Source organism: Hyaena hyaena, unplaced genomic scaffold, assembly GCF_003009895.1.
Source record: "Hyaena hyaena isolate Hyena2069 unplaced genomic scaffold, ASM300989v1 scaffold_628, whole genome shotgun sequence".
Classification (NCBI taxonomy): domain Eukaryota; kingdom Metazoa; phylum Chordata; class Mammalia; order Carnivora; family Hyaenidae; genus Hyaena; species Hyaena hyaena.
In genome coordinates, this window is record NW_024081261.1 from 224857 (window position 1) to 244149 (window position 19293).

The 19293-nt window shown below is 37.0% G+C and overlaps 1 protein-coding gene across 4 annotated transcripts in view; it reads right to left on the reverse strand.

The window, feature by feature from the left end:
- AGFG1 (ArfGAP with FG repeats 1) overlaps positions 1–19293 on the reverse strand; it is a 75465-nt gene that overhangs the window by 14409 nt on the left and 41763 nt on the right. For 2 of the 4 annotated variants that reach the window (XM_039257629.1, XM_039257627.1), the window contains exons 3-10: positions 18629–18744; positions 15266–15428; positions 13900–14053; positions 7653–7772; positions 5347–5556; positions 3655–3835; positions 583–662; positions 283–375 (exon numbers count right to left, since the gene is read on the reverse strand). In XM_039257629.1, coding sequence (XP_039113560.1) covers positions 283–375; positions 583–662; positions 3655–3835; positions 5347–5556; positions 7653–7772; positions 13900–14053; positions 15266–15428; positions 18629–18744 — 1117 coding nt within the window. The remainder of the gene's footprint in view (positions 1–282; positions 376–582; positions 663–3654; positions 3836–5346; positions 5557–7652; positions 7773–13899; positions 14054–15265; positions 15429–18628; positions 18745–19293) is intronic. The other 2 variants (XM_039257630.1, XM_039257631.1) reach the window with 2 other exon arrangements.

Consider the following 19293-nt stretch of genomic DNA (forward strand, 5'->3'; position numbering starts at 1 on the left):
ACCTCCACACCTGGGCTTCCTCACCTCAAGAATGAAAGCAGGGAATAGGGACCTGGGGGGGGTGTGCGCTAGAGAACTTCTAGGGTTCCTGACAATTATTAAAGTCCAGGCTTTTAGAAACTTTCAGCTAGTGTATGTCTTTATGGACAAACTCTTCATTCCACTTCCCATTCACTACAGTAACAAAGAAGAGCTTTATTTTCTGATGTTCTTCCCATGATGTCTTTGCAATAAATACCTTTTCCAAAGCTTTCTGTTCTATCATCTATATTTATTTCTTACCTGTTGCTCCTCTGGCATTGGTCTGAAATGGATTTGTAGAAGATGCCACAGAAGGACCAGCAGCAGCAACAAATGGATTTGTGGAAGGTGTAGCTTTAAAAAATTAGAAAATGTTATTAAATTCTAATATATTTATATTTAGTCATTTAAAGTATTTGTTCATACATTTATGAAGACTAGAAAACTAGAGCTTCTGGATAATAAATTGTTGCTCCGCCTGCCTTCCAGTACCCCTAAGAAAATGCTCTACAATATACATAGGCTCTTTAGAAAATCCAGTATATAGCCAGAAGCATGTACCTCCAAACGGCGCAGGCACAGTTGAAGAAGCAGGCTGTGTCTGTGCAGAAGCACCCACGGGCACTGTTCCAAAAACATTGCTGAAATAAATGCAGAAAGAGTTCTTTTTATTTATTTTTTAAAGCAAAGGTAATCTATAGGGTGGCCATAAAATGTGGAACCGGTAATACTGAACACATCATGTCTCACAGCCATTCTTAAACTTCTGAGTCCTGTCTCATTCACTTTTTTTTTTTTTTAAACTAGGCTCTACATCCAACATGGGGCTTGAACTAAGGACTGAGATCAAGAACCGTGTGCTCTACTGACTGAGCCAGCCAGGCGTTCCAGAACTTGTTTACACCCTGAAACGTTACTGAAAACTCTGAAAAGTCTTTGTTTAAATATGTTATATTAACAATACGTATAGTACAGAAATTAAAATGGAAATTTAAAAAAAATCTCATACTTTAAAAATTAACCATAGAGCCATTACACGCTAACATAAGTAGCATTTTTAGGATAAAGAACTGTATTTTCCAAAAACCAAAGGAACTTAAGAGTCACAATAATATTTTTGCAAATCCCTTCAATGGCTGGGCTTAACAGAAGATCAATCTGTTGTAGTATGTTATGTTAAAGTGAATGGAAAAAACTGCTCTCATAGACACCTAGCTAAACTAGGATAATCTGAATAGCTTCTTCAGATAATTGTGAATGTTTTCCTTGGTGTCATACCCAAAATGACAGTGATAATTTCCTAAAGGTTAAGCTACAAAATGGAATTTGAAATCATATCAATGACCTCCTTTGTGCTCTACTGTAGTAACATCTACTAATCGATGCTTCACTTTAAATGAATCTTCTATTCATTTTATATCATTTGGAAAATATCTGATACAAATCTTCCAAAAGTTGGCCATTTCCTTATACAAAATCAAAAACTATCACTGCTCATCTTATCAAAAAGTAATGTAAAGCTGTCAAATTCATGATGGAGTCAATAAATTTTCCAAAATCCCAATATTTGCTTTGAAAGTGTGAATTGTATCAGTTATTTTCCTTAAAGTGACAGACCTCAATTATTACATTTTTGAGAAAATGTCTGCCAAATATCCAAATCTGAATAACCATGATTTTATCAGTCATATGGAGAAACAAGGTTCCAGAAAACAAGTGGCTGCTCATTCCACAGCTCAATCACACAAGCTGATTTTCCTGAAGCTACCTACCATACTTCAATATGTATCAGAATTACCTGATGCACACCTTACCTGAATACACCGCAAGTTCAGAAGACGTTATTTAAGGGTCATGATTTAATAAAGTTAAGGGGTGCCTGGGTGGCACAGTCAGTTAAGCATCTGACTTCAGCTCAGGTCATGATCTCACGGTTCGTGAGTTCGAGCCCCGCATCAGGCTCTGTGCTGACAGCTCGGACTCTGGAGCCTGTGACTCCCTCTCTCTTTGCCCCTCCCCCACCTGCATTCGGACTGTCTCTCTCTCAAAAATAAATAAACATAAACAAAAAAAAGATTTAATAAAGTTAGGTTTTTTTACTGTTTCATCAAGAATATTTGTAAGAATATATACGTAAGTCACAGGGATGTAATGTACAACATGGTGACTACTGTCAATAACATTGTAGTGCATACTTCAAAGTTATCAAGAGATAAATCCTAAAAGTTAGCTTTGTGTGAGGAAACTACCTCACATTTACTATGTGGACAGGAACTACATTTAATACGATCATTTCACAGTGTACACAAATATCAAATCATTATACTGTATACCTGAAATCAATGTTAAATATCAATTATACCTCAATAAAAAAATTAAAAGAATACTCATAAGAAACACTAAATCAAGACTACTCATGAGTGAAACTGAATGTGGTACAAGAAATACAGTGACTATTACATGACTAGGACTGCTGGTGTCATGGCCGTAATCTGTGCTACGTCGCTACCAAAGTTTCACTTGCCACTGGTTTTGTGCCAATACAAATGTCAAATACTGAAAACACATATAACCTCTCTCAGAATTATTGTGAACAGAGTTTTAACTTCACAGACCCCCTGAAAGCACCCCAGGTACCCCAAATGTCCCATGGCACACTGTGGACCACTAAGATACTGTAATGTATCAATAAACCATTCGTTATGAATGCCTGTGTTTCCAGACTTTATGGTTACCTTGCTATCGGTCACCACTATGTTATCTAACATAGACAATTGTAATGAAAGAAAAATAATAAATACTCTAAACTGTTCTTTGGATTCAATTTTTCCCATCTGACATAGAGAAAATTAACTGCTAGAGAATTCAAGTCATTAGTGTTACAATCCTCCCACTATTCTCTAGAAAAGATGCTAAAGGAAAAGAAATCCTCCGGTAACAAAAGAAAGAGACAATCTGCAGGCCAGAAAACAAACAGATGGATGAAACCCTGCACAGCTAAGTGCAGACTTCTGGGTCTGTTTCCTGACTTCAAAATGAAGAAGTCACAATTAGAAGTGTTTTTAAAGATCTACTGCTGTCAAAATGTGTTAGACTTCCTGCTGCCAAGAATCCCTTCATTCCAGACAGATGTGAGCACAGTAATGGATGCGTCTATCCCTTGATACCAGTGGGACACTGACGACATATAGAACTGGGTCTTGGGTTCTCTTGCAAACATATCTAAAAATGTTTATTTACAACTAAAGCTACATGTTACTTCCAGTGTTTAGTCTTCATGACTGAAAACGTACCTTAAAAGTATGTAACTTGCTAAATGGATTCTCTGCTCAGTATAATTAAATCTGTATATAACGCTCCATTCTGAGACGTGTACATACTCTCAACTGCACTTTAGTGTTCAAGAAAAAAAGTAACAAAACCTTTGACTAAATAAGAAGATAAAGTGGCAATCACTCAAGGATCATATTTTAATTAGCAAATTAAACTCCATTTCTACAAACTTACAAAAATACTCAAGAATTTAAAAAATATGTCCCTTGCCATTATTCAACATTATTATTCAGAGCTGAATTAAAAAACAAACAGAAAAAAAGAAGACACAAAGCAGGAACACAGACAAGGACAAGGTACCTGCTAGCATTACTTGTGGAAGTGTACGCATTACTGGATGTGGCCGCAGAGCTGAAGACGCTGTCTAGTTCTGCCAGGGCTGCATATTTGTCTGAAGACGCACCTGACTGACTGGGAACTGAAACCACAGAACCAACAGGAGGTTTACCTGTGGTCCCAAAACCACTCCCCTGATCACCACCTGCAAACAAACACAAACAATTACACCGAAAACTTAGCTATGCTTTCAATTTATCAACCACACGTGCCATGAAACACATGTAAATGTAATTAAAAAAATTTTTTTTTATTTTAGAGAGAGAGCACACAAGCAGGGGAGAGGGACGGGGGGGAGGGGGCGGAGGGAGAGAATCTCAAGCAGGGTCCATGCTGCACATGGATCCTACGACTCTGGGATCATGACCAGAGTCACAATCAAGAGTCGGGATGGGATGTTCAACCGACTGAGACACCAAGGTGCCCTAAAACACATGTAAATTTAAAACTAATTTAATGCTAAGCGAATAAATGGACAGGATTCCGTAGTCTTATCTAATAAACTATCTACAAACTGTTAGACAAGATTAGTTGCTATACATACCACTGTGGTAAAGACAGGATACAGTTTCTGTAATAAAAACAAAGGCGGGGAGGGCCTGGGTGGGTGAGTCGGTTGAACATCCAACCGTTGATTTCAGTTATGATCTCACCATTCGTGAGTCTGAGCCCTGCGTCCTGCATTGGGCTCCACAGTGACAATCCAGAGCCTGCTTAGGGGAGTCTCTATCTCTCTGTCTCTCTACCCCTCCCCCGCCTGCACACTCTCTCTCTCAAAATTAAAAAAAAAATTAAAAAAAAAATAAAACAAAACTAAGAATCTGTACCAATGTCTAAATTATGCACAAAGAACAAATTCTCAAAGTGTCACATTAACATCTCTAAAACAGGTACGTGTCATTCAAGTGTCCTTCAAGTCATTAAATTTATATAATGCCACATCCAATGTGAACAATCCATTAATAGTATCGTTCTCCCAGGGTTGTCCATGAAAAAACTTAGAGACAGTAGGACGAGGAAACATTTGCACAGCACTTACGTGCCAGGCACTGTTCTACGTGACTGTGATGTGATCACCCACCTGGGCCTGATACTACGAGTGCCCTCGTACAGGGGTGACAGAGCGGTTAGAGATTAGGGTGCAGGGTCCAGTCCCAAAGCGGATCACTACTGCTCCCCGCCACATGCTGCATTCTGGGAGGCCAACTACTGGCTTTAAGGTCAAAATCAGGTATAAAAATATACTGTAAAATGAATGTTTTTTTTTAAAATACCAAAATATAAATAGTAAAAATAGTTCAAAATGAATAATTCTAAAAACAACCAAATAACCCTTCAGGCAGCATTACTCATAGGATTTGCTGGCCCTCTATCACCTCAGAGCACTGACGCATGCCTTCTAAGACAAAATTAAATTTGGTCAATTATTTTCTTTAAAATTAGAAGTTTACAAATAGTTTCTAGTCTTCTAGGCCTTCCAAAAGACCTATTATCATTTCACATCAAAAATGTGCCAAATGGTCATGAACATTTAGTGTAGACAAAATTTCTTTACAACTAAGAAAAGCGTAAAACCTTAAACTGTAATAAATACAACCGAACTTAGAGGACTGTGTAATATACAAATTTGTATTTATTTTGTGTAAAGCTTAATACCTTGCCCAGCACTAAAGATATTGTCTAAATTAGCAAGTGCTGCATATTTGTCTGTAGTCTGTAGACCAGCTTTGTTCGTTGAAACTTTACTAACAGCTGATGCTGTTTGATGACTCTGGGAAGTATTGAACGTTCCAAAATCAGCACTGGAGGATTTGGGGAAGTTATCAAAATGAGCAAAATTAGCATTTACTGATCCAGCACTTCCACCTGTAACAGAATAAACAGAACACTTGAAATTTCTAGACTTTTCCCAAAATCCTTTGATAGATTATATGATCATTTCTTCCTTAAGTGTTCCATAAGCAATCTTACATTCTTACAATGAATAACTGGCAAACGGTATTCAACTTTATTCATCTATCTAACTAGGACTATATTTTGGGGAACTAGATTTTCAAAGATCCTGGCAACATGTCGGGTCACAAGTTTCTATGTGTAATTAACTACTCCGAAGTGAAGACTATAATTCACAGCGGAGTAACTCCATGCTACTGGGTCTGAGACTCAGTTTACAGAATATTCACACACACACACACACACACACACACACACACACAGAGTATGATCTTTTACTAGTTCTCCCTAAACGGATTCTATCAGCAAGATGCAAAGTATCTTACACTATAGCTCTTCCAGCTCCAATGGAGACTTGGTGGAAACAAATCCCAGAGTAGAGATGCACTATTTTGATCTACAATTTCTTAAAAAGTGGTCTTTGTGCTCTAGAGGTAATTTTACTTAAAGAGCGAATATTTAATTCCACATACTTTAATACTGTAATATATATACAGGACCAGTAAAATCATGCCCTATTATATAAGTCAAGGAATAAAAATAATAGCACACAATATATAATCTTTTTGGATTTATAGATCATAATTCATCTAATGGTCACTACTGTATATCCTAAATTTCTGAAGACTATTCTGTTTATTAAAGACATCCCTAAAACACTATCAAAAGCGAGAATATTTCATTGTATGCTACACTGTTGGTATTAGTTCTTTATACCTACACATTAGTTTCAGCAATCAAGACAGTATATACACATAGCTACATATTAAAGTAACAGCAAAGCACAGTTACAGATATTTTAAAAACAGAAAGGATACAGCCTTATTTTAAAAAAGAACACAAAGACTTTCCCATCAGTCAGTATATTACAGACATTCTAAAATAAATATGGATAAAATTTCTTTCAAGAATTAAACTCCAATTCTTTTCAATTAAAACTAAGTAATGTGTGTTGGTATTTAAGACTATGGTCTGTTACAAGTAGCTGGGGAACAAAGCACACAATACTAAGCTTTCAAAATTTGTATGATGAAATTTATTTCAAATTATTAAAAACTGAATTATTAAATCAATTCTTTTACTGTATACTATTGTGTTTTCTAAGTCTGAGCTTAGTAACAGTGAAGAAGAAACAGAAGTGAGAATTTCAGAATGATTACTATTAAAAGATGAATAACATTCTATAATTCAAAAATCCATGAAACCGCACAAAACATATAAATTAGTAAAAAAGATGCCTACTTGACAACACAACTTACTGTTGGAAGCCTGGAGAGGAAAAGCTGAAGTAAATTCACCAAAACTGCAGCTAGATGAAAGCATTCTAAATGCTGGACAGCCAGAAATTATGTAAATGATGGAATTTAAAGAAGAAAGAAAAAGAAAATTGAAAGAAAAGGCTTTAAGACAATACACAGAGTTAAAAGTTGAAAGAAAAATAATCAGACAAAGATCTAAACAAGGGTTCAACAACATTCTGGAAACAATACTTAGTTCACGGGAGAGTACTCAATGTCTAAAGACCAATTCCTGCACAGAAAACTACTTCCAAGTCTGATTAAAGTGACTGTGAAATAATCTAGTCTTGACTAACAGACTTACAGTACTTATTTTCTCAAGCTAGCTGCCCTGAAAATTACTTATATTTTTATTTCTATGGAAGCAATCAATTAGCTTCCTGTATTCAAAGCCTAAATCAATGTGTTCTGTGAACCTAACAAATTTTTAGTATTGTAATGCTCCAGTGCATAAGAAATTTAAGGAAGATTCATATGCAGGAAAAGGAAGAGAACAGACACCATGAATTAGACAACACACCAAGGAGTTCAAAAAAACAGATGAACACATTAAAAAATAAAGATTTCAGGTTTCCCCAGAGCTTTGTAAGATAGAACTATTTTTAAATCAAATAATTACAGAATTTAAGTTTAGAATAATTTTTCAAACCGCATCTAGAGAGTTTTGTGTCTCAAAGAAAACATTTAAGCACAACGCCAAAGAAGCTCTACCTGTAGTTTGGGGCTGAAAAGGAGAGTGACTCGCTGTGGGGAAACCTCCAAAATTACTCGAACCACTAGACTGTCCAAATGCATCAAAGTTTGCAAAATCTGCATTTGCAGAATTCTGAGCTGTAAATGGTAAGGAACAATATATATGTTAATGAATATGAAAATTATAAATGAAAAATACGACAAATGAACTTAAGAATCTTATGAAAAGTTTCTGTCTCGTAACTCACTTAAATGAGAATCCATTCAGAAATCCAATTTTAAATCGGGCCAGTGCGGAATTAACCCAATATCAAACAATTTATTAAAGGGTATCCAAAAATTTCCCAAGACATTCTGTACAATGAAATAACTGTACGCAACACCCTTTGACTGATTTCAGGAACAGTACTGTAAAAGTGACTCTATTAAGGAAGCTCTAAGAGTATTAAATACATGAGTTACAGTAAAGCAAACTGAGATGTAGGATATAGATTACATTCTGGAAAACTCAGATTTAAAATGGTAGTGAGTGATTCATCAGCTTTGCGAATCTAAAATAATAATACAAAGAAGGTTAAATTTAATTAATATTCTTTTTGTTTTCTATTTCTAAGTTACAACTATCTCACATCATGGCATATAAAAATGAAAAAATAAAACCTTAAATGTTTAATAAGGACATGATTGCCAAATCGAAGATGTTCACATTCTCTTAGAAGCCTGCTATTTTGGGGCACCTGGGTGACTCAGTTAAGCATCTGACTCCTGATTTCGGCTCAGGTCATGATCTCACAGTTGTGAGAAGAAGCCCCAAGTGGGTCTCCCAAGTCAAACATGGAGCCTGCTTTAGAAAGATTCTCTCTCTCTCCCTCTCCCTTTACCACTACCCTGTTCACCCTCTCTCTTAAGAAAAAAAAAAGCCTATTTTTAATACATATTAAAATTTGAGAAATGATGACAATAGCAAAATTTGTAACATTAGTGCATTTCAGACTCAGTGAAAAAGCCCAACTGGTATTTCCCACTGGTCATCAACCTAAGAATAAATTTTTAGGCTTCCCTAAACTTAAAATATGTAACTAAATACAACTATTTGAGAGGTTTTTTTTTTTTTAAAGGCTACAACAGACGCTGAATTAAGATTTTTATAGAGATTACAATGAGAAGAAGTGGTTGGTATGTAGGAAAGAGAATGCTAAGTGGTAAGAATGAAAAGCACGCCCAAAAGATAAAGATTAAATACCATCAACATAGTAAGTCAGCTACTTTAAATCCTTTGCAGGCAATTCTACTTCAAAAAGTTTTCGTAAAGAAATAATCTTGCAAATGAGTATGGCTGCATCTAATAGCTAAATGATGAGTAATTTCATTAAAATAATGAAAAAAATTTAAAACTCAAATGGCCAGCAATAAGGGATCATTTACATTATAAAACACCAAAGGACATAATGCAGCCATTTAAAAAAAAGAAAAAAATCACATAGAAGATAGAAGATGTAGTCCTGTTCAAAAATGCTTATGATGAAGTACATTAAGACTTAAAACAGGTTGGGGCGCCTGGGTGGTTCAGTCAATTGGGTGTCCGACTTCAGCTCAGGTCATGATCTCACAGTCTGTGAGTTTGAGCCCCACGTCGGGCTCTGTGCTGACAGCTCGGAGCCTGGAGCCTGTTTTGGATTCTTGATCTTCCTTTCTCTCTGCCCCCCGACCCGACCACTTGCATTCTGTCTTAACTCTCAAAAATAAATAAACATTAAAAAAAAAAAAAAGTACAAAGAAGTAGTCTCAGTTTAGAATTTAAGGCATCAAGTTAATCAGCCTGAATCTGGCTGGGAATGATCTTTCCCCTTCAGTGAGAAACAGGTACCCCTGAGAAAGGGAGATAAACGTAGGGACCAGAGACAAAACTGACCGCCTTCACCATGAATTCAGCTAACAAATACACTTTGTTGTTTCACCCACATAAATTCTTTTTCATCAACCCCAACATTTAAAAAGGCAACATCTCACATTAAATAAACAAGATTTCTTGCTTCTCTTCAAAGAAAATCAATGTGTCTAGTAATCCTTAGCCTGCCTGGCCATGTGGCAAGAGGGGACTGGGACACACTCCTGTGCACACGGCTCCTTCCACACTGCAGGATACTACTCACTGGTGATGACTGGCTGCAAAGACCATGAAAAGTTTGAGATCCCTAGTATAAGGCGTGGCAAAAATCAGTTACAGTTTACAGTTCCTAGGTTTGTGATATGTTTATTACCAAGCAAAAAAAAACTATTAAATTCTGTAGGTTAATTACGTTTCTAACTGCACAAATATTTCCGTAGAAGATGACTTTTCCTGAACATAGTAATAACCTCACCACTGATACAGGTCCTCACATACCATGTCAGCCACAATGTTCAGATGAAGGGTGAAGACTTCTGGGTTTTAAGCCATTAAATGATCTGCAAAAACAGGTTTCCCTATAAAATAATGCTAACTAATTTCTGAATAATTATCATTTAAAATTAAAGGCTCCATTTGTCATATCAATCTGTACAGGAGAAAATTTTCACCTGAAAAACTTTTTTTAAGAAAACATGAAAATTTCAGGGTGAGAACTCCACTGTCAATGACTTTGTATTCGTGAACTATACATGGAAAAATAAAGATTCAGGGCTCTTGCAAAGGCTGGAGACACAAAGAATGGAAAAATGAGTAACTCTATTAGCTTCCTCTTGCAGTTTGTGTGTATATTTTATTCTCCTTGAATCAAATGAAGTTTTAAAAATAAGCTGATTTGCGTGTGCATTCGTAAAAGCTACTCCTCTTAGGCAACCTGACCTAATCGACATGGCGAGCAAACAATATCCTCACAGACGCGTCTTTCCTCCCATTTCTACCACATGTGGAAAAGAGACAACATTGTTAAGATCTACTTCCTTCTGTCAATCTGATAACATTACAGGTTTCTTTCTTTTCCTTGCTTTAAACATATTCCACAATAAAATAATGGCTATTATTTTCAAGGAGAATCCCAAGGGAGTGACTGAGGGGACGCGCGCCATCACGGGACACAGTCCGTGGGGCTGCAGTGACCTGTATTAACACGTTTGGCCAACAAGTCCGCAAGAGCATAGCATCAATTCCCAGAAGGGTGACTATTCACAAACTGCATTTGAAAACAAAAAACACACAAGGGGATCCTGAAGTAAGTTGAAAACTTACAAAAGCGCTTAGTACTTACTTATCAATCATTTCAGATCATTTTTCAGTAAGTGTAAAGATAAATGAAAACTATTCATGAATTACAGAAGGTTCACTCTACACTCACTGATCCCTTTGCCAGCACTCACAATGGCGGGGCCAGAGAGCTGAGACTCCTGTGGGCTCCGAGGAGACTGGCTGCCCACCTGGAAGGGGAAGGGGGCAGAGCCTCTCCAGGTTTCTAGGACCCTTCGCTGCTCGGCTACCACAGGAGAAGGGAAACCTACCACAGGCACAACAACGTAAGCTTCCTGATTCCTACCCTTCTCAGCATAATCTCTGCTAAGATGGAGACGCTCTACACCCTACCTTTTAAAGCAAACACACGCAACAGACAAATGTACACAAATTATACCATAACTTTCTTCTACACTACACCCTTAGAAAGTACTCTAATATTTAAAACAAAAAGTTCCCTTAATGCTTGCTAGAAAGAAATGTGGCTGAAGAGCAGCTTTTCTGTAATTTTTCAAACTATCTTAAACAGTACATTTTGGGTGTGTATATGTACATATATATGATATACTTTATATCATTATGATCCAACTATAAGCCAGGTCCTCAAATTGAAAGAAAAAGAAGGGACAGCATCAGAATCTCACTGGTGAGTAAAAGGTACAATAAGTTCTAAAATACAAAAAGGAAATCAATTCTGTAAGTACCGGTTTCTGCTGTGCTCCTTAAATAGTAAAATACATGTTTCAGAAAGTCTTGAGTTTCTCTTGATCATATAATTAAAGTTATGAAAATCAGTGACAAAGAAATAATAATGTTAGCCAATACCCCATACATACATTCAAAAATATAAAGCAAAGTTTCAAATGATCAAATAAAATGGCTATGAAATGACCTAAATCAATTCGTAATTTTAGTACTCTACATTTGGTTTGATGCTTACTCAACCACGGACAAATGCGTAATAGGTAAACTTTCTATGACTTACGTATCAAAGCTTACTGGCATCCGAAAGGTATCTCACACAGGCCTCTGATATAAATACAATGTAGGCATTTAGACCATTTAGACCAGACCTTCTAAAAAAGTAGAAGGAAGCATAAACAAACAACTATAAGGACTCATTCTAACTCCCATTTTTATCACTACATTCTGCCATATCTCTGTCCATTATCATTAGTTACTATTAAATTTAGAGACACAAATGACTACATCTTTACATAAATAATAATTTTTAAATATTACCTATGTAACGGCAAGGTTTTTATATTCATTCACAAAATAAAATTATAATTTCTAATTTCTGGTGAATTGCATTAAACTCTTTGTAACAAACATGTTAAATCTGAGAGTAAAAAAGAAGTTATATCTTCTACAGCCAACCTAAAGACACTGCTACTCTAAAGATGAGATAATTTAAGGATTAATAAAGATAATAATGGGGGCACCTGAGTGGCTCAGTTAGTTAAGCATCCAACTTCAGCTCGGGTCATGATCTGACAAGCTCATGAATTTAAGACCTGAGGGGCGCCTGGGTGGCTTAGTTGGTTAAGCGTCCGACTTTCACTTAGGTCATGATCTCGCGGTTCGTGGGTTCGAGCCCCGTGTCGGGCTCTGTGCTGACTGCCAGCTCAGAGCCTGGAGCCTGTTTCAGTCTGTGACACCCTCTCTCTCTGACCCTCCCCTGCTCACGCTGTCTCTCTCTCTCTCCTAGAAATAAATAAAACATTAAAAAAAAAAAAAAAAAAAAGACCTGAGTCAGGCTCTGCTAACAGCTGGGAGCCTGGAGCCTGGAGCCTGCTTCGGATTCCGTCTCTCCTTGTATCTCTCTCTCTGCCCCTCCCTCGCTTGTGCTCTCTCAAAAATCAACATTTAAAAAATAAAGATAATAATGACAACAGATTTGAGACGTAGCAAATGTTAAATCTATGAATTCATAATCATACAAAAGGAAAAACAGATCATTAAAATATGGTAGGGAATCAACTCATTCTGATATCTGATTGGCCAGAATCAATCACATATTAACTTTCTTATACTAACCATACCATTGGATAATCAAAGATTTTTGAAGAAATATTTCAGCTCATAAATGAAGGGATGATAAATTTAGTATATCAACATTCTGCATAATGGATCCAGACACTGAGCACCAAGAGCTCACATTATAGAAACAGAAACAACTGGTATTACTACGTGCTTCTTAAACCTTAAGTGACAGGCCTGTTCCCTCCAAGAAAGAACCTGTGACAGATCACGCATCTAGATCCAACTATCGATTTATAGAAAACACAGAGGCGAGAGAAACCTGTTAAGGGACCCCACAGTGGTGCAATCAACAAATTCAGAGTGCTACAAACTCCACAAGACAAATAACCAGATTTCTTCAACAAATAAATTGCAGATGAGAAAAGTGGCATGGAGGAAGTACCCACCCACAGAATAAGTGATATATTTCACAACTGAGACCTGATTTGAATAAACTGTGTGTGTGTGTGTGCATCTCTCTCTCTCTCTCTCAGTATAACTATAACTAGAATAGAAAGTCTAAATAGTGACTAATGAATAATTGTTACTGCTATTATTTAAGGGAGTCATATCACTACAATGGTGATGTTTAACAAAGTTCTTGTTTTAGAAATATAAAATACTTAAGAATAAACTATTATGTCCAGAACTGCCTCACAACACGGTAAGAGGAGGAAATGAGTAGAAGATAAATGAAACCAGATTAGCCATGAGCAATGAAGAGATGAGGGTTATATTATCTTGTCATGTCTGAATATCTGCAATTTTCCATATTAAAAGGGTAAAAAAATATTGAAAAGTCTTTTCCCAGTTTTCTTTGGAAAGAGGTCAGCCAGTATGTGACATTGAGTATAATCTCTTCTGTGATTAAAAGAGCCCTGACTACACGATTACATATGACAGCTCAACAGCCACGAGGGCCCACACCCTCAACAGAACACATTTTCCGATATGTAAGTTTCCAGAAGAATGGAGGTCTCCTGGTGCTAAATATATGTGTCTGGCAAAAAGCCATCAAGGACAACTACTTACCTGCATGACTGTTGAAATGTGCAAAGTTAGCAAAATTGGCTGTAGCCGTTGACTGAGGTGCCGGGGCAGCAAAGATGTCTGAGCCAAGATCACTTAAAAGGTCAAACTGCTTCTTTTCCTGCTGCTGCCCTTGAGAGCGACCTACAACAGGGGACTGCACAGCACACATTAACTGTAAAGGGCTTTCAGTCAAACCTGCCACATGTTTATAACACTATTTCCAATTCACCATGCTTAAAACACAGTTTAAAGATTACACAGTCTTTTATTTGTAGTTTTGAATCCTTTGGTATTTTTTGAAAGGCACAAATTTTCAACATCTATTTCCAAATTATCTCTCAGTTTTAAATACAGAGTCAAAGACAAAGAAATACTGTGTTATAACAGCTGTTACACCTCAGAACACAAGCAAGACTTACTGCTAAGAGAGCGATACGACTTTCAAGGAACACATCCTTTCTATGTGGGGAGAGTACCTTTCTCTTCAGCTTGGACTCAAACCTCTTGTGAAAACTGAACAATTTTATCCAGATGTCCTGGTATGCATTATTAAAAAGGGTGGACTTTAATTCAAACAATACTGTGCCTCAGAACCATTCCTGTGTAGGACAAACGCTGTCAAGCCAGAGTGACAAACTGGTCACAGCTCAGTCAACTAAAGACTTCAGTGTTTAGTTTTTTAAAGTAAGGTATGTTGGGGCGCCTGGGTGGCTTAGTCGGTTAAGCATCTGACTTTCGCTTAGGTCATGATCTCGCGGTTTATGGGTTTGAGCCCCGCGTCGGGCTCTGTGCTGACTGCCAGCTCAGAGCCTGGAGCCTGTTTCAGTCTGTGACTCCCTCTCTCTCTGACCCTCCCCTGCTCATGCTGTCTCTCTCTCTCTCCTAGAAATAAATAAAACATTAAAAAAAAAAATGTTAAAAAAATAATAATAATAAAGTAAGGTATGTAATGCAAAGCCACCTGTGTTTCAATGATGAACATGCTTCACGATCTGGCAGGGGAAAAATTCTACTACTTAAGAAATCCTTTCTTGTAAAAGTACATCAAAGAGACTATACTATTCTAACTCTGATGGTCCCCACAGAGTCCTGTTTCACTAAATGCAGGTATAGGACAGGTAGCTATTAACAGCGATCCTGTCTGTGTGCCTTAACGAGCCTGGGGAGCATTCAAAGAGACTCTAATTTGCAAGAGCAAAAAGATGCACACCCCAACCACTTAACCAAGACTCTCTGTATTATCCACACCACTAGGTTACCATATGTTACCATGAGGACATAACGCTACTGTCCCAAAGCACTCTTCAGGTCCGTGATACTCAATCCTCCTGAAGTAGAAGCCTCTACAAAGACGGAGACCACGCACCTGACTAGGCGTGCCCTTGTTTAAGTGCAGTGCTGGTGCTGAGTCTCCTAAAAGAGACTTCAGTGGTTTGACCTCAGGCGTGCTGCTCGTGCTACTGGCAGACGACCCTGAAATAGACGCATGAACTGACGCCACCACTTTGGCTTGTTCTGGAGGGACATACCTAAAACATATGAAAAATTCAACAGGCAGTTAACTGAGAAAAATATAGGGACTACTGTACTTAACTCTAATTTTTTGTAAGGCTATTTTGACAGTAATCTTATTTCAAAACCCTCTTAGAATTGATAGCTTAAGACTGCACTTAACTGAAGTACACAGAAAGGCTAATAAAGACTAAGCACAAAACTGGTTTCAATTACTTACTTATAATTTTTATAAAAAGATAAATTAATAACTGTTTTTTGACAACAGAGGACTTACGGTTAGTTAATCATGATGTACAGTTAAAACTCTAATTTTTAAAAGCTAAAGTATAAGATCACGAATAACATTTGGGAGGAGAGCAGAAGAAAGAGAAAACATTTATTACATTAAATAGTCTAAAATACAAAGGTCCACTACAAATCTAGAAGAATAAGATCAACAACTCAATTTCTAAATAAGCAGAAACAATTCACAAATGGAGGCACAGAAATGAAAACACTTGTAACCTAATAAAAATGCAAATTAAAATATCATTCACATTTGCTCTGAGCATAAATTTCATAAATTTTGTTACTGCCCACTAAAATAAATAAATAGGTATGCTGTGTCCCGAAGTACAACCTCCAGAAACTTATCCTTACGGATTAACTGGATAGGTGTACACAGATACATGTACATGCATGGTTATCAGAACACTCTTTAAAATTTCATAAAACTGGCCATATATCAAACATTCATCAGGAGAGAAATATTCAAAGGGATTATGCTAACATCTGTTTTAACAGAATACTGCATAGCTATTCTGTTTGGACAGGGAAAGATGTCCCTAAGACTTTAGAGTCTTTCAGGTTTGATCTCGTTCATGTAAGTACAGGATTTACAGGAGGAAGAGAATAAAGAAAAGTAAAGAGAGGCAATAAGAACATAATGCCCGAACACTGGCAATGCTAATCTCTAGGGCTAGGATCACATATGTGTTTTTGTTCAATTTCTGGGTTTTATCTCATCCTACCCTTCTCCCCAACACTACTCCCATATCACTTTGGGGACATAGGGAAAACAAAGCGGTTAAGGAGTACCTATGTGTTCTAGAGACAGAGTTCAAATCCCAGCTCTACCACTAAGTAGCTGTGAAATCTAGAGCAAACTACTTCAACCCTTTGTGCCTCCAATTTTTCATCTATAAAAAGGAGACATGGTTGCCAACAGGTATAAACTGAGTTAACATCTGCAAAGTGCTTTGGAACAGTTCCTGGTACACATGTATTAACTACACAAGTGTTAGCTATTATCTATTATATGACAGTGACAAACAATACAACTGCTTTCCCGTAATTTGGTATATTCACTGATGGTATCAATTTTTGAGTACAGTGAAGTCTTATCAAAGGATAAAACCAGATAATCGTATTTAGTTCAAAACATTCATCTGACTAAAAGTAAAGAAGTTAAGCTCCTATTGCATAGGAAGTGAGTTTGAAAACTGGTCATACAGTTTCAAAACCCCTTTATATCTAAGACAAGAGCTTCAATGTTTTAAATACAGTTGCCTGATGTAAGGATTTTCAGGGAGACTACATTTGGACAGTGCTTGTATCATGGTAAAAACCCACCGCACTGCTCTCTCATTACATGTCACAGGCACACAGAAGTGTCTCAAATATACAGGACCCAGCCCACCTGAGTGTTGGCCACTCCCTCTACATGCCCCGCACTGAAATTTGTGTTTCTATTGTTCTTGTTATCACTATCCTGTTTCTCAGGACAGAAAAAAACACAAAAATTGTAATTATTGGGAGGCTTACAGTTATTTGTGTTATAGCTGTAATTAATAATTTTATCCTCCTCCTCATCATCATTATAAATGCAAGGGGGAAATCCATGGTTTTAAATCTAACAACTCTTACTCATACACACTTTTCTTTTGCTAGCTGAAGATAAACTATGTAAAATCTTAGCTATGTTCTAGTCAAACTAACTTGCTGAGTTGGTATAACTGTTGGGAAAATAAAAAATTAGGCTATAGCTATGTAAGGAGAAAGGTCTAAGTACAGGATACACGGTCTCGGAAATCAAGAACTGAAATGACAGAAGGTTAATTATAGTCTTCATTTTAAGAAAATCATTTATGCCACCATGTTTCTACTATCACCCCACCCTCAAAGATTTTCTTCGGTCTTCAGCTAAAATCTTACCAGCATGCCTTTATCTGCATTCATACCTAAAGTACCTAGAGCTGCTTAATGTAGCCCGTGTTACAGCTGATCTTGCCTTGCAAGAAGTAGTCTCCTCTGGAGAACACAGAGCAAAGGAATTAAAGCTACTTCTCTCTACTGTACTCACTGAATGAAGGCAGAGATATCTCACCCATAAACCACAGCAAGTACACCCTCAGGGTTCCCTGGGTTAAGCCACTCACTTCCTCCTTATCTATTCCCTCTATTGTGACTCTCTTCTTTATTTTCCTAAGCCCCCAACAAGGAAATACACACTACTGAATAATGGGTCTTAAAAAATTAAATTAAATTGTGCTCTACAGCTAAACATGAAGAGTCCAAAGTAGATGAACAGTAGCTTTACAGACATGTTCCTTGCTCTGCTTTTTAAAAGGCTGTACTAGCCATAAGTCCAACCTGTTTTAACTTCTTTTTAAAAATTAACATCTGATGGATTTAGTTAGGGGAGCATAAATGCTCTCTTCTTAACCAGGGAGTAAAATGATTTCTTGGGTGAGAAGTGAGAATATTTTGGGCAAAGACCTACTGTGAAATGCATGAAGTGGATGGATTACTATACAAGAACTTTAGCACACTGCTTAGTATATAAAAGATACTAAATAATTATGTGCAAAATGAATGAAGATTTTAAGGAAAAAGGCTGTATAAAAACTAGAATGTCTTAAGAAGCTAGCAGGGCTAGAGAAAGATCAGAAGGAAGGATCCCTAGCTTTCCAAAAAAGGGTAGGAGGCCTGGGAATAAGGAATGGGCTGCTGCTAGGCACAGATGACTTAAGTAGAAGTCAAGGCTTTTCAAAACCAAATCCAATCAAATGCCAAAATATAAGGAGTATCTATCTACCTACACACCTATTTCCTTACTTCCTATATAACCACCTATTTCTTTCCTTCTTTTCTTCCTTCCTTATGTCAGATTAATCGTACCCAGAATTAATGTGATTTGGGGAGCCTTTGTTCTAAATACAAACTATTCACTCACCATCTTTTCTTTTCATACTTTTCTTGTAGGAACTCTTTCACTTTTTGTGGATCCCTGAAGTCTGGAATTGCTGAAGATCTATCATCAAATAATCCTAGCCAAATCTGTTTACAGACCTTTGGAAAGAATTGGAAAAAAAAAAAGACAAAAACAAAAACAGAAATGTTAAATTCAACATCTTCACTTAATGAAATTTTAAGGGAAAATTATTATTCTTTCAAAAAGCTAACCTACTTAAAACCACTGCTTTCAATGAGAATATTACCACAAATAGAAATGAAGAAGCAATGAATGAACTAAATTTATTTTAACATATTCCAGTACGCAGTAAAATCTTAGCAACAGCATCATAAAGAAAAACACCTCACAGGGAAACAATTAATGAAATGGGATTTGAATGGATCTAGGCCTTTTTGGTCTTAGAATGATCATAAACTGTAAGCCACGAGCAAAGCTGTGTAACCTTTATAAACCTCAGTTCCCTCACCCCATAAAACAGACGAATCAGACCAGGAGCAATTTCATGGATCTTTGACAAATTTAAAAATCAACCAAAATAGGGGCGCCTGGGTGGCTTAGTCGGTTAAGCGTCCGACTTTCGCTTAGGTCATGATCTCGCGGTTCGTGGGTTCGAGCCCCGCGTCGGGCTCTGTGCTGACTGCCAG